This window comes from Vombatus ursinus, unplaced genomic scaffold (genome assembly GCF_900497805.2).
Source record: "Vombatus ursinus unplaced genomic scaffold, bare-nosed wombat genome assembly UNPS02014812.1, whole genome shotgun sequence".
Classification (NCBI taxonomy): Eukaryota; Metazoa; Chordata; class Mammalia; order Diprotodontia; family Vombatidae; genus Vombatus; species Vombatus ursinus.
Window position 1 is genome coordinate 37867478 of NW_020954590.1, and position 16846 is coordinate 37884323.

The 16846-nt window shown below is 36.3% G+C and overlaps 1 protein-coding gene and 1 pseudogene across 1 annotated transcript in view; one reads left to right on the plus strand and one right to left on the minus strand.

Annotated features, from left to right (window-relative positions):
• Positions 1-264: 264 nt before the first annotated feature.
• The window catches only part of LOC114054191 (gamma-soluble NSF attachment protein), a 33539-nt gene continuing 16957 nt past the window's right edge, over positions 265-16846 (minus strand). Inside the window, exons 6-12 of the mRNA XM_027877354.1 lie at positions 12435-12544; positions 12236-12302; positions 11241-11311; positions 7004-7082; positions 5787-5866; positions 4906-5035; positions 265-3103 (exon numbers count right to left, since the gene is read on the minus strand). Coding sequence (XP_027733155.1) covers positions 2957-3103; positions 4906-5035; positions 5787-5866; positions 7004-7082; positions 11241-11311; positions 12236-12302; positions 12435-12544 — 684 coding nt within the window. The 3' untranslated portion in view covers positions 265-2956. The remainder of the gene's footprint in view (positions 3104-4905; positions 5036-5786; positions 5867-7003; positions 7083-11240; positions 11312-12235; positions 12303-12434; positions 12545-16846) is intronic.
• LOC114053793 lies at positions 14041-16330 on the plus strand (annotated as a pseudogene).

Genomic DNA, 16846 nt, shown 5'->3' on the forward strand with positions numbered 1-16846 from the left:
TCTTTCCCTCTTTTAAACAGAAAAGGACATTAGGCTCCTAGCTTTGGAGTCTGGCTCATAGGTCCAAAGCTAATCTGCTAACCTGATCTGAAAGCAGCTCCTCAAAGTGCTGAATTTACCTCTAAGAAGCAAACAACAGAATTGGAAAAGTTAACTAAATGGTGGTTCTTGAATAGTTGGCTAGAAATAATTTTATCATTAATAGAATATATTAAATTAACTGAATTAATCAAATGAAACAAACGAGGAAAATAAATGGCCAAATTAAAGCTTCAAGTTTTATTTTCATAATTGTCACACACGGAGTCTCTTTCCAGAGAAGTGATAATTTGTATTACTACACACTTAATACTCTATTTATACATCACAAAGTTAGGAAAAATACAAGTGAAGCACAAGTTTCACACTATAAGAATACCATATTCTATATATGTACAAATTTAATATATTAAATGTATGGCAGAGACAGACTTCACTTACAATGGAAAATTATAATGAATTTTAAGCACATCCATGCAGACTTTTTCTTTTGTATGAAAGTAGAACTCTGGAAAACATTTTTCCTATTGCAACACATCACTGTTTCCACTTTTAACCTGATTTCCATGATAAAATATTTTAAAGGTGCAAACTGCATCATAGGGCAAAAAAAATTATCAATTTGAAACAAATGTTTTTCAATACTTACTAGACTAGAATAGCCCTATCACAGAAATATTCACGCATAGCTAAACAAAGGTAGTGTGCTTTAGTTCTGAACATTGGGGAAAAAAGTAGAGGAGAGAGGAGAATTCTAAGAAGAGAAAAAAGGAACAGTTACATAAAAAATTAATCTCAAAATATTTCTTTTGAAAACTGAGACTTGATTATGTTCCTATTACTGGATACCCAACTCATTTGTCTTTTTGTTGTATAAATGGAAAAGAAACATTAAAATGTTCAATGCTGTAAAAAAAAAAGTTGTAGGTGAATGGTACAATATAGACTGATATATGGCCTTGAGTACAGCCATATTTGGTTGGGGGCAGGTAATAATTTGTCCAGAGAAAGGTCTACATATGACTCCACACTGTCAGAAGCTTGTGATTAGAACAAAGTGGTATTAGCAGCACTGAGACAACAAATCCTTAAGATGTGAACATTTTTGTCTTGCAGTACTAAATTCCAAATGCAGATGACAGTCCAAAGTTAAGTCCTGAGATGCTTGCCGTAATGTTGAAAATACGAGAACATATGCAGAATGATGTAATGGGCTTGAAAAATAAAAACAATGTTAAATATAATAGTGTTTTATAATAAGATAAAATAAGCATTTCTGTACTGACAAACAGCCATAGACACAGACACACAGACACACACACATGATTTATTATGGACTCTAGAAAGATGTTGAGGTTTCCTACAGAATCACTTGTGTGTGTCTTAAGAATACGTTCATTCATCCACTCATAATGCTCCCAGGGAGGTCTAGCAGAACCATGCACAAACTACAATGCATACATGACTAGTCATGAGACTGGTTTTCAGAAGTGACTTCTGGAATGTCTCATTACAGTTACTTCAGAGATCAGGCATAAATAAGGAAATTATTTATAATAATAATAATAATTATATATATGTATCTAAGTATATGTATGTCTAGGGAATAAATAGGAAACCAATAGAGCAAAGGTGGTTAGCATCTGCCTGCAGAATGCATGTCACTTGTGTCTTAAGGCCCTTTTCCAAAAAGTAGATCACTTGAAAGGACTGTGACACAAAAGGGTGATTCTAAAACTTTTGACCATCAAGCAAGAAAGCAAAAGTGTATAAGGAATATATGTAAACCCCCAAAGGAAAGCATCATAGCTGCCCCATTTAGGAAATGACTAGCCACTTAAATATTTGAAGCATGGTGCTTTACACCCATCATTTTCTCCAACATGCTTCTTCCCCCCTCATCTCAAATTCCACTGTACAGACACCACGCTCATCAGCGGCCAGTTCTTCTTCCAGCACTGTCTAGCCCAGCAGCTGCATCTTTGGGAGGGAGGTAGTTTGTTTAAGAGAGGCTGGATGGAGACTCTTTCTTTCCCAGTTCCCTCCTGAGAGAACACAATTTCAAAAGGATTTTTCATGGGTTCCTATTAACCTTAGTCAATGCTTTCTTTGAAATATGCATCTATTCATCTTGTTCAAATCCAGGGAAAGCTTCATAAATTTGTCAGATAATTTACTTAGTTATCTTCAAATTTTGCAAATTGACTTGTGAGATCTGAAATACATATTTCAATAGTCTAAAAACAATTCCAAGGTTCAAAATCGTCTCCTGCTCCCAAACTTATTTTCTGAAAGGACCAAACCATTTAATGTATTCTATGGCACGAGCATGAGATTTCCTTTAAAATATGTATATGTGCAAACACACATACGTATATGCACATACACACACACACACACACACACACACAACACAGCCTCATAAACACATATCACACAAGAAAAACAAGCAGATCAGATACTGACTTTCTATCAGGACAAGTCACTTTTAGTTCCAATTACTAGTTAATAAAGGAAAGAGAAAAGCATTTACCAGGAAATACAAAAATCATAAAAGGAAAAATGACATTCAAATATTCCACCTGCCATTCTAAATCCACAATTTTAACTCTAGAAGCCAGCTCTCAAAGGAGCCTGTTATCATTTTTCTTATCAACTGTCTTAAAAGAAAATTTAAGCTGGTACTCTGGACAAACTTTTACCAAGGAAGTGTTTTACAATAAACTAATGATTCACACGAGGTAAGGGATAATGAGGCAATTTTTTGGTATGGTAGCCCAAAATATGGAGCTTCTATATTGGTGTTCCAATTCAGGACTACAGAGAAGGGTTAAGAATTTTGGTACACTCAACTTCCACAAAACAGCACATCAGACTTTCCCCCCACTCCCTACCCTGAGAGTATGCATGTTAATAATTAGCACAGTCCTCCCGCATATTCATCCTCTTCTTCATCACCAGCAGCTGTGGCTTCTGCACCTTCACTTTTGGCCTGTGGTGTTGCTGGTGATTTCTTCTTGATTCCTCCTCCTGGGACCACCAAACTTAAGCCCAACTTGGCATACTGTAAATGAGAAATAGATGAGGAAAGGTAAACAACCCTGACATAAAGATATGAGATGCAGGCCTGGCAACACCAGTTTGTTCTGAGGACCGAGCTAGAGACTGAGCTCATTAATTGTCATGGCTTCAGAGAACACTACAATAGTGAGAAACATAAGGTTTCATTGCCTGTTCTTTTCATGGAAATTAAATAGCTGGAGTTGTACACTGCTATTTGTTAGAATCATCTTTCCATGGGAGAAGCACGAAAGTGTAATACAGTAAAACTTTATTAATTCATTTTTGTCTTTCTTTTTGTGAGCATTTGGCTCCCCAGTGCTAAGCACAGGCCCTGGCACACAGTAAGTACTTAATAAATGCATGTTGATTTGACTTGGAAAAATTCCAGCTCCATTACTTAGGAACTTGGATAACTGGGACATGTTGGCATAAACTCTGGCTCATTGTACCTAAGAAAAAAGATTTTTTGGAAAATTAATATAAACAGAATGTGTTTAGCTTACTTAAGAATCAAAGCCAAGAAATGTTTGTACCTGTCCATGCAAGTACAAACTTTTATCTATTTACTAAAGCACTTGTAGATACTCCTGACGGACCTGGAAGTAAAAGGCCTACGGTTATTTAAACATGGTCATCTCAGACTTTTGGTCATGCAGGACTTGACCTTCTGCCAAATAGAAGCTCCAAAAAAGAATGACTATATTAAAGGAATTGCATATTTATTCTGAAGGTATGTAAGACATGCATAAACACACTTGTCTTCTATAAGATCTGTCATTATTTTACAGAAAATAGGAAGCAATGCATAAAACCTGAGAAATTAAATATAGTTTATTTTAAAAAATTCAGCCACTGTCTTACAACAAAGTTAGAGGAAATAAAAGCTTCTTAGATTATTTGCAGTTACTAAGTAGTAGAGCAACGACTGAAAATGAGTAACACTGGCTCTTGTGCCTAGGCCCAAAAAGAAGCAAGGGGAAAGTATATCTAAGGGGAAAATGCAAACTATCCTGCTTTCCCCTTTCCCTTTCTATTCCTTTTCAGTTTAATTTTCTTGGGGCTGTGGGGAAGGGGACACCCCAGTGCTTTTAGGACAGATGTTTGCCTTCTCTGTAATTTGTGTCATGGAGGGCAGTGGACAAAGGCAGAGACAGGAAGAAAGGTGAAGCTAATCAAATGTACGCAAGAACAATTTAAACTCTTCTGGTCAAATGGAATTCTTCCAGAATTAATGAGTTTTGAAAACTACATGCAAAGTTGATTTGATACCATGACAACAAATCAGCCCAGGCTCACAAACACCATGGACTAAAAGAGATTAAGCAGCAAGCCTGACAGAAATTTAATACATTCTGCCTGTTACCTGCTAGTAAGAGGAGCATTTGAATTTTTACAGGAGCCAGGAGTGTATTTTTCTGCAGGTGGCAGACATCTGTCGTGCTCTTAACTGGGTGCTATGGGAAACGATTAATAGGAGGTAAACAGTAAGAGGCTTGTGAATTAAATGGGATGGTATTAATAAATGTGGCTGGGATCAATGAAGTTTTGGACAGAAAAAGTAAATGTTTTCAGGTCCAAAGATTTTGGATGAACCATATGCATGGCTGTTGTAAACGAATCAGCCCAAATGGCCTATAGTCGACGATGAAGTCTGACAGTTGGGAGGTTCTCTCTGGAAAGCAGCCAAATGAAAAATCAGCCCCAGAAGCCTGGGGAGAAAAGATAACAACAAGCTGCTTGTTCTTCCCTGAGAGATCTCTCTTTCAGCAGCAAAGAAGAAAAAGAAATGGAATGGCCACTTACATCATTGTCCATGTACTTAAAAAGTGGAGAATTGCAGACCTCTGAAACTTGATCTTGGTCTTGCTGGTCGTACCCTTCTAAAAGCTGTTCCAGGGCCGTGCAGTCTTCACTTCCATTGAATCCTGGTATGCTAAAGGAAACACCATGCCCACATTTACACTGTGGCTCACTCTCGTAGGCCACCTGCACTCCTCCTGAGAGCTCCTGAGAGCACCAATAGTCTTAAATCCAGTTACTATCAACCAATTCTAATTAGACTATGTGACTGCAAGGTGGTGGTGGTGTGTTTTTTCAGTTTTGAGGATAAAGTTTTATAAAATAGTATGGGAAATTGGTCTAGTTTTTTTCCCTTCACCCTCTCACTCCTCCCTTCCCCTGAACTACAAACATAGTACATTTATTGTATAGTCCTGCTTATCTGCATACGTAACACGTTCCCAGGGATGGTCTCAATTTTCTTTTCCTCCTCTAGCTCCTAATACAATGCTCTGGATATAGTAGGTACTTAAAAAATGACTGATGAAAAAACATAGGAATCTTATTCTAATCCCTGCCATCCCACCACATGTGAACACATAAATTCAATAAATGAAATGTTTCCCACTATTTGAGAATTTTGTCTTGGGGAGAAAAAAACCAATAAAACAAAGACACTTTAGGTCTTAACCTCCTATGAGATCATACAGAGAAGATAACTAAAAATAAATACGACAGGCTCCAAAAGCCCTACCTCAAAAGCTTGAAACAATAATGACATGCCTCTATTGGCTATGGGAAATCACTACAAAGCACCTTGAAAGAAGCTTTTCACTGACCACCTAAGATGCATTAAGAGAAAAAAAAAAGTCAAGATGTCAAGATAATCAATGAAAATGTCTTACCTATAGCTCTCTCTGACACATCTTTCTGCAGCTACATAGTCATTTCTGTGTAGATGAACTAAGACTTGGGCAATTGTTTTCTAAAACAGAAGAGATGACAGATTACCTTTCAAATATATATGAATATAATAAAGGCCAGTTTCCTAGTAGGATAAAAACATCTGGGATTTTACCTGAAACATTTTAGTTTTTCTTTATCCCTCTCCCTCTCCCCCTTACCCTCACTCTCTGTAACTAAGTCTTAAGAGTGCCTTCTCCAGGGCACTAGAGAAATGGCATTTCTAAGCTAATTACAAATTTCATTATTTCTTTTTAAGTTCTCTAGGTATATATCTCTGACATTTTTCCCTTTACTTTTCTTTTTTTTTTTTTATTACAACCCCATCACTAAACCTTCCTGCTCTGGGCAAAAGAAACAATAAGAACGTAGAAAGAGGAAGGGGATATAAATGAAAATTTTTACAGTTACTAAAAAATCAATCATGTTATAGGTCAACCTAAATGAGATTCAAGTTCTGACTGCGACACATTCTGGCTTCTGCACACCCCTGGGCAAGGGTCATCCAATCTCTCAGCCCTCTTAGCAGCTCTCTAAAGCTGTAAGTGCAATCATCTTTTTTTATTATACTATGTTATGGAAATGCTTGTTTTATTCTATAAATTTTTTAAAAAAAGACTCTAAGTGGTCAAGAAGATGCTGATCCTCACTGGGAGAGGAAATTTCCCCACCCAGAAGTTTCTTATAGCAATGAAATCATAGATGCAGTACCTATCCTATACATGTAAGTTTGGGAGACTTTCAATAATAATACCTACTGAAATAATACTTTCATTTACTAAAGTGTTTGTTTCATTTACAGATAATAGTCAAATAGCAAGGCAGCCAGGTTTAGTGACTAGGATGCTAAACTCAGGAGGATGTGGGTCCAATTCCTGCTTCTGACATTTACTCGTTGTATGACCCTAGGCAAGTCGATTAACTTCTATGTACCTCAGGCAACACCCAAGGATTTATCTACCAAGTTATAAACAGACTGCAATCTGCCTTGGTGGAAGGATCTTTTGTATCTGGTGTTTCCTATATCAGCCAAATAGCAAATCTTTCATGTAGTCACATTAACAATCAAATATCCAATAGATACTTTCCTCTCTTTTAGGGAACTATAGTAACATGGGAAATTAGCCAAAACATAGATGAAATAAATTGCAAATAATACCTTATAACATGTTGGATAATTTTCAATTTCCTTATAGATATTCTTTTCCTTCTGAATGGAAAGTGCAGCCTCATCAAATCTAAATGAAAAAAACAGTAAGAAATCCACATTTGGCTTTACAGGGTCAGAGAAGGGGAGAAGAGCCATAACTTAGCAATATATTTTGTTTCAGGTTTGGGGAGCAAGGGGAAGAGTGGCTCCATTAGCTCTAAAAATTCTTCTTTACAAATATCCAGACTCTTCCTTAATGCACTAGAAAGGACTAGCAATAAATAAGAACACTTAAGATCACTTGTCTCTCCCCTATATAATCCATCTACCACACTGCTGTCAAAGTAATCTTTCCAATGTACAGGTCTGACTGTGCCCTTAACCATCTCAAAAACATTTAGGGGTTCTTCACTGTTTACCAAACAAAAAACTACTTAGACTGGCATTCACAGTCCTCTACAATCTGTCTCCTCCCTAACATTACAGCATTATTTCATGAAACTCTTCTTTATACAATCTACACTTCATTACTTACTGTTCTCCAATCTTCATTACTGCCATGCCTTTACAAGAACCCTCTCCCATTCCTAGAAAAGCTTCCTCCTGCTGTCCTCATCTCTACCTACTGATATCCTTCCCCTCTTCAAGATCTAACTTAGGTTCTACCTCTTCCCCTCTGCAGCCTTCTCTGATTGCCCTACCTAAAAATGATTCCATCCTCCTTGAATCTTTCTAGTTATTGTTTGACCTCTCCTATGAAGTGAATCATTTTCTAATTCTTTCTCATAGTTTTTGGGGTTCAACTCATCCCCTTGGTAGAAGAGAGTTCCTTGACAGCTATATTTTTTATTCATTTTTGTACTCCACCAAACAGTGCTCTGCAAAGAGAAAATGTAAAATAAATGTGAATTGCATTGAACTGAGAAAGATTTTTATGGATTATTTTGCCAATTCATAGGAACCCACTGAACTGAGCAATTTTTTAAAATGAAATTTATAACAGACAGTCCCCAACTTATGTAAAACCAACTTGACAAAGTCCTTTAAATTCAAATAATGCCAAGGTACAATAAATGATCAATCACAGGAATTCCACTTTTCTATCTTTTCCCCTTCACCACTATATATTCCACTTGCTGCCACCTGCCTCCTCTGGCCCCTCTACTCCAGATACAAACTCAGTTTTATACCACGGCAGAAGGGTGTTTCATAACAGAATGGACAGTAGCAAAGGAAAGGGAGGAGAGGAGGAAAGGATTAAGTTAAGTGGTAGGAGTGTACTATTGATACTATATACTTTAATGAATCTATGATCTCATCAATGTACATATTAGCCCCAAAATAGCCTGGGAACCTTACTCTACATTACATGGGTACCAATGAAGCATATGGGCTGTCCATTTGTCTCACCGTTTACTCTTAATACATGATTAGCCCATCTCCTTTTATACTTGGATATCTCTTTGATAGCTTTTATGCAGCTTCTGATGCCTAATTCTTTGATGATAGTATATTACAAACTATTTATGATCACCAAATATCTATTGATTGCTCTTTGGGTGACCCATAATTTTAATTCTTTGGAGACTGTAGTATTCAGTAATTCACAGTCATACTGCATCACTGCAAGGAAACTGGCCTAGAGTCATAAGAGGCTCTTTCTATTAAGGGCAACAAAAGTCCCAAGTTGGAAGTTTTAGATCTGAAAAGGTTAGAGGGTGTGAGGGTGTGGCTACAGATAGATGGTAAGAAGATGGTCAGGATGTAGAGTGCTTATCACTACGAAAATGTTTATTGAATGCATAATTATGCAGTGCCAAAATGAGATATCTAGCAACTGATGACCCCCCACCTCCTACTTTTCAAGAAGGATGAATCTATTCAAGACCTCAAAAAGGAAGGTTGTGTAAGTCAGTTTTAGGGAAGCATGATGCTCCCAGATACTACTCTCTGGCCTACCACTCTGTCTCCTACTGAAATGTAAGTTACTTATAAGCAGGGACTATCTCTCTTATGTATTTGTATCTCTAGCACTTTGCACAGTGCAAGTATGTAATAAATGCTTTTTCATTCATTCATTTCTTCAGGAAATCTGATAAAGGGCAAGTGTTCTTCAAAAGTACCACAAGACCTTCAAGAAAACCTAGAGTTTGCTACTTTAACATCACACTTGATCTCGATATAAGCCTCCAAATTTTTTGTGAGGAAGAACTACTTTTTATTTTCCTAAATTTTATGATCAAGAGGGAGAAAGGTGGAGGGAAACAGAGGTAGGGGGTGGGGGAGGGGAGAGGATAACGGCACTGATGCCCAGCCTAGTCATCAGAGCAAGAGTCATGGACATGGTAGTAAGCTAAGAGACAAACCACACAGACCTTCAATATCAACTGGTTTGTTGTGACTTATCTATCAGGAAGTGTTGATCTAAGAGCCTAAGGGTTAAATAGTAATTCAGAAGGGAAGACCCCCACTTAAGGAATTACTGAAGGAACTTGGACCAGAAGTTGCCTTAAATAAAACGTTCATCTACACACTGAACTACCATTTTCTGAATATTGATATCCAGAGCAGGAAGAAAAGCACAACAATTATATAAATAAAAGAAATTGTTCACTTTAATCTGCTACACTGATGCATAAATGTTACCATTTCAAGAGGTGACAAAACCTTGAAAGGAAGGTCCTTTAATAATAGAAAATAGGTAAGCACATAAATGAAAGATATGTGCAATTTAAAATTCTATGCTTTCACTCTCTTTCCATTATCAACATCACATACTTTGTGTTCTGAGTCTGCTACTTAACTTGTACCCAAAAGTCAGATTCTGGTATAACTTAGGAATATGCTCCAGACAGACACATGTTACATAAAAGGTCCCAGTTATCCCTCTGTAACTACAGCTTCTTGTGCTCCCCAGTGCCTTTCACTCCCATCAACACTATAACAGTGCAATTCATTTAGCTGCTTTATATAAAAACATGGTATAGTTTGAAACACAAGTGTATGTGCTGAGTGAGTTCTTAGAAAACTCTATGGAAAGGAACATACCTCTAAGTCACAGAATGGCACATTCCTTATAAAGATAATGGCATGTCATAATTTGGCCTCAGAAGTCGCTCTGCAAAACCATTTTTGTCAACCAGTTGCTTTGGATCTCTTGACCAAAAACCATTATCAGGTCTTTTTCTGCATCAGTTCAAACATAGCATAGAATCATGCCTTGCTAAAATGATTAGAAAATGGCCAGATTTCATTATGTGTTTCTGTGTATATAGATATACACATATGTGTATGTATATGTGACACGTACACACACACATATAATATAATGTATAATGCATATATATATATTGCATTTTTATTTGCATATCTACAGAGTCCTTTGAAGAATATCTCTCTGGCTTCCTTCAAATCTCAGCTAAAGTTCTACCTTCCTCAAGAAGTCTTTCCAAATCCTTAATCTTAGTATCTTCCCTCTGAGACTACCATCAATTTTTCTTCTCTATATCTTGCTTGTACATAGTTGTTTGCACGTTACTCCCACTAGACTGTGAGCTATTTGAATGAAGGAACTGTTTTTTGCCTTTCTTTATATCCCCAGAGTTTAGCACAGTGCCTAGTATATAGTAGGCACTTCATAAATGTTTGATGACGGAATGCCTGATTTATATCAAAACTATTTAAAGTTAAATTTTAGCCATTGGGATTTTACAAAAGACAGAAGTTGCGTACTGAAACCAATCCATCCTTCTCCCCAGTGCTGAAAAATGTTTTCACATGAGAGTAAAGAAAAAAAAAGGGAGGGGGAAGGGGAGAGAAATGCAAAGATTTCAGTTTTCTTATTTTCGGATATTTATCTTATTTCATTATCTTCATCTGACAATACTGTTTTCTTGACTCGATAAGACCATATCCATTTTTCTTGGTCCAATATTTTAAAGAATCTTGTCACTAAAATCTCTACAATTCTCAACCCTCAGTAGAGGCAACACAAAAGTCACCCAGAAGACAGATCAAGAAATAATTATTTCAGAAGGCAGAAACATTTGACAAGTCATTAAAACATTGGCAAAAAACTGACATTTTTAGGGCTAACATGATAGTATTCAGTATGGTGGTTTTGTCTATGAAAATTAATTTGTAATTTGCACCTAGAAAATACCGTGTTATTCCTCACATTATTTAATGGCTGCAAACATGGCTTATGGAAAATAAAAACAAGAATAGAATATGATAGAAAACATACCTACGTCCTCGTACTAAAAGTCGAGAGGCTTTTCCTAGTAATTCAACTGCTTGTCTTAGGCGTTCTTCATTCTTAAGAAATGCAAGAAAAGGACATGTTGCCAATTTTGATCAGTAAGTCAATTCAACAAGCATTTATTAAGCATCTACTATGTGCAAGGAACTGTACTGCATATTGGGGATAAAAAGAAGGTCCTATTTACATTTGTCTCATGATATGATTAAGAAAAAAAAAATAAAACCAATCTACCAAAGAAAGTACATTTTCTAAGTAGCATTATGACATCTGCCAAACCCATTTCACTGATCTCTGGTAACAGAAGGGAATAGAATTAGAATGTCAATGTGGAAGAGATTTCTGAAGGTTATTCAATATAATTCCTTGGCCTATGTTAAGGAGATAACTTTCTTTTAGTGGAAAAAAAAAGGATTATTTATTTCTTTTCTTCCTATATTTCCCATTGAAGGCAGAAAAGGAAAATGATATACAGTAAACTCCCATGTATCTAGTCAGATAACTAAAGAGGTTCACATTAGCAGAATTTTATTGTACAATGTCAGTGGTACAAAGATGGAGACTGTCTTATTGTTCTTGGTGGCAAATCCCTTCCTCCTCAAAACAATAACAACAACAAACACTTTGTACAATAGGAGATAATAAAGACTTGAACTGAAAGTGAAGTTTTAGTTTGAAGTGTATTTTATTACATTCTCATTAACTGAACTAGAATTCTAGTATAGTGTAAACATGATAAACATCAGTTAAACAAAATACTAAGTTGACAAAAACAAGAGTTCCTCAAAATTGGGGAATAAGTAGAAGTTGTTAGTGAATGATGGACCCAACACACAGCTTTGCAAACTGCAATGGACAGCCTTTACTATCCAAATCCACACTAAATCACACCCACTTAATGGGGTTTTTTTTGCCCCACATGTCCCTTTTTCAATAAATTTCAAGGCCATGTCCAATAGTCAAGAAAAGTGAAAACTTACTTCAAACACATTAGCTGTCTGTTGATATAACTGTACAGCCTTTTCAGGGTTCACATTTTCTATAAGTCTAAAATGAACAAGACAAGTATTATTTTTTAAGTTAGGAATGGGAAGTACCTTCTTCCAGGAATTTGATTGAAATGAGAAAAAATCATGCCTTGTCCTCACTTATTTCCAGCAACAGATTTCAGGGACTTACTTTCCTGCCCGTTCCAAGGCCATGGCTGCTGTGTCAGGCGTCCCATTCTCCAGAAACATCATACTGGCTTTCTCAATCAGTTGAACAGCTTCAGGTAATTTCTGCATCTCCTTTAGTCAAGAGATACACTATGGGTCAGGGAAGGAACTTAGAGTTTACTGACTTAACACCTAAAACACAGGAAAGCCAAATTTAACAAATTTCTTCCATGTGATTTTCACAACAGTATCTAGGTTTCTGTGTACACATACATACACACAATATACAGGATTAGATGAATTCTCACGAGTACATACATGACCTATGTTGCACCGAATCAAATCAAAATATATTAATTTCTATATACATACATGGCTAATATGGAAATGTGCTTTGTAAGACTTCACATGTATAATTTATATCAAATTGCTGGCCTGCTCAAAGACAGGGAGGAGAGGGAGGGAATTTTAAAAAATGAATGCTAAAAAAATTTTCACATGTAATTGAGAAAAAAAGATGAGAGAAAAAATAATTTCTGTGCACATATAATTCACTATTTTGTAACACCTGTCACATGTATCCTTTCTTCATTTCCATCACCATCAACTCAGGTGTATATTTCTCATGGACTCTGGTACTGACCTATATTGCAGCTAGAGCTTCCTACCTCTTGTGTTTCTAAGCTCATTCCCTCAAAAGCACGGCTACTCAATTACTATTCCTCATACACAGATATGATTCTGACATTTCTACACTCAAAACCCCTTCTATTGGCGTTAGATAAAGATTAAGCATGATTTATAATTGGAAACTAAAAAAAAAAAAAAAGAAAAAGGGGCAGCTGCGTGGCGCAGTGGATAGAGCACCGGCCCTGAAGTCAGGAGGACCTGAGTTCAAATCTGGCCTCAGACCAAACACTTGACATGTACTAGCTGTGTGACCTTGGGTTAACCCCAATTGCCCCACTTAAAAAAAAAAAAGAAAGAAAGAAAGCATGATTTATAAATGTTTTGCCTTCATTTTCTGAGCATCAGAAGCCCTACCATAATCCCAGCATTTCCTTTCAAACTGACATACTGCCAACTTCTCAGTTGTGCCACTCAGGACTTTTCTATGAGCTGGTAGAAAGGTTTCAATTATAAAGCATAAAGTAAAAATGTTAATATTTCAATCTGGTCACTTTTTAAACCACATGGTCCCTCTGAGGCAAATAAGATACAGTCCTTAAGATTTAGAATTAAAACCAGAAGTGGATACAAGAGCTCTGAGGCCCACTGCATACCTCTGTCCAGAAGTTGGCCACAGGTCTCACAATGCACTGCCATAAAGGTTTACATGGAAAATGGGTGGAAAGTTTAGCCAAGAAATTTTATTCAGGACCGTGAAGCTCAGGATTCATAATGTTGCCTGGAATTGTACATGTTTACTGAATTCAAATACATGCCAAAATGCCTTTCCTAAATCTGTCTGCCAATCTACCCAAATTTACTTTTTATTCATTCTAAACTCTGCCTTCAAACATTCAAATTAAACAGTTGCAAATATGTCTTAATAGTAAGCTTTGGTGAAGACTCAACCCTATTAGCTGTTTCAATATAGACTTAGCTGGGGAAACAAGATTATGGAGATGAAGGTGATCCAGCATCAAGACCTCGTACTGTAATGTCAGGAGTCACAGCTCAATTTGGACCTAGTTAGGTATGCGATGTAGAAGGGAAGAAATCTTTTAAGTTCTTTCGTATTTAGTTCTAAGGGGATCCAAGGAAAAGGGGGAAACTCAGGTTTCAACACTAGCTCTTAAGGAGCTATTGTTATTGATAAATTAGTCTGAATCACCAAAGTTAAATTCTAGATCAAGTTTCGGCCAGGAAATGATTTTTATTATAATTTAAGCCCCCCAAAATAAAGTTTTGCAAAAAATGTTTTGATGAGATGTTTTGGCTACAATTAAAGTGAATAAGTAATCTCATCATAAAATATTTGTATCAACATACACAAAAAATAAAAAGCTAAACTTCCTCCTTCAATTACTATTCAGCTTAAACATTTAAAAGTAAAATCAATCAGAATTTTTATCTTTCAAAATGCCTATATGGATTTGTGATACCCTGAATGCCAGTTATCACAGGATATAAATCAATGACTTCTTACCCCCTAAACTGAGAGAATATTAACCCCTTCCGTGATTTTCAAAACTTGTGAGCAAAAGTAGTATTAACTGCCTTAATGAAAACAGCACAATCCAAAGATGCTAGAGTTAAAGTCCTTTTTCTGAGCCAAAAAGGATTGCCTCTCCATTAAAATGTAAAAAGCAAACAAAAATAAAACCTCTCTATTCCCTCAACATAAAATTACATCAAATAAGCTGTTCGGACAATCAAGCATATTCACTTTAGTCCTCTAAAGCTGAGAAAACACCAAAATTATAATGGGTCTGCTAACATCACCCACATATTGATAACCATTTTTAGATTAAACAGCATAGTTTATAAAATTTAACATTTAAAAATGTAATCTCTGGGAACTTTCCAGAAAACTCAGTGAAGAACAGAGAGTAGCAGCGGCCACTACCCAGGCTCCAAACACAAGAACTGCCTCCATCTCTTCTCTTTCTTCCATTTGCTCCCCTAACATCACAACCAGCTCCTGGGCGATCCCCTTTCACCCTACTCAGGTCATGGTCATTTCAACACCTAGTGTACTGCAAGTATCACTCCTTGACTAAAGAAAATGGTGAAGGAAATGACTTAAAAAAGGGCATATAGAAAGCTAGCTTTGAAATATCACCCAGATAAGAATCCAAATGAGGGCAAAAAGTTCAAACAGCTTTCTCAAGCATACAAAGTGCTTTCTGATGCAAAGAAAAAAAGACATATGACAAAGGTGGAGAAGTCATAAAATATGGTGGTTCTGGTGGTGGCTTTAGTTCTCCAATGGTTATCTTTGATATGTTTTTGGAGGAGATAGAAGAATGCAAAGACAATGGAGAGGTAAAAATGTTGTTCATCAGTTGTTGGTGCCCTTAGAAGATTTATATAATGGTGCAACAAGATAACTGGCTTTGCAAAGGAATGTAATTTGTGATAAATGTGAAGGACTGAGGGTTAAGAAAGGAGCTATAGAATGAAGAGGTACTGGAATGCAAATAAGAATTCATTAGATAGGACCTGGAATGGTTCAGCAAATTCAATCAGTTTGCATGAAATGCCAAGGGCATGAGGAACAATCAGCCCTAAAGACACATGTAAAAGCTGTGATGAAAGGAAAATTGTTTGAGAGACAAAGATTCTGGAGGTTCATATTGACAAGGGCATGAAAGATGGTCAGAAGATAACATTCCATGGTGAAGGTGACCAGGAGCCAGGACTTAAGCCAGGATATATCACTGTTTTGGATCAGGACAATGCAGTATTTACACAACAAGGTGACAACCTTTTCATGTATATGGATATCCACTTGGGTGAAACATTATGTGGTTTTCAGAAACCAATATCAACCCTTGACAGTAGAACTATAGTCACTGCTTCTCATCCTGGTCAAATCGTTAAAAATGGAGATAACAAATGTGTACTGAAAGAAGGCATGCCAATTTATCAACAACCTTATGAGAAAGGAATTCCAATAACTGAATTTAAGGTAAACTTTCCAGAGAATGGCTTTCTTTCATCAGATAAACTATATTTGTCAGAAGTAACCACCTGAAAGAAGTAGAGAAGACTGAAGAAAAGGATCATACAGAACTGGTGGACCTTGACCATCTCAAGAAAGAAGATGCCATTACAATGGAGAAGCTTAAGAGGGTGATGAGCATCATCCCAGAGGTGGGGTTAAGTGTCAAACTTCTTAATGGGGGCCAGTGAATACTCTTCATTATAATGCTAGTTTTTGTATGCAATAGTGAATGAATGGACTACAATCATCTTAACAGATTCAGTATTAGCTACTGTTTTCATTGTAATCTTCAACTATAGTTGTGTTTCAAAAAGTTAATAAAATCAGTAATATAAAATGCCGAAAAAAATTTAATTTCTTAAGACATCAATTATTAATGCCCTAAAGTAAAATGAATAATTTGATTACATGAAATTAAAAAACTTGCACAAACAAAACTAAAGCAGCCAAAATTAGAAGCAAAACAGGAAACTGGGGGAAAATTTTTACAGCAAGTTTCTCTGATAAAGGCCTCATTTCTCAAATATATAAGGAACTAAGCCAAATTTATAAAAAAAAAAAAAGAGCCATTCCCCAATTGATAAATAGTCAAAGTATATGAACAAGCAGTTTTCAGGTAAAGTAACCAAAGTTATCAGTAGTCACATGAAAAAATTCTCCAAATCACTATTGATTAGAGAAATGAAAATTAAAACAACTCTGAGATACCACCACATACCTGTAGGATTGGCTAACACAACCAAAAAGGAAAATGACAAATG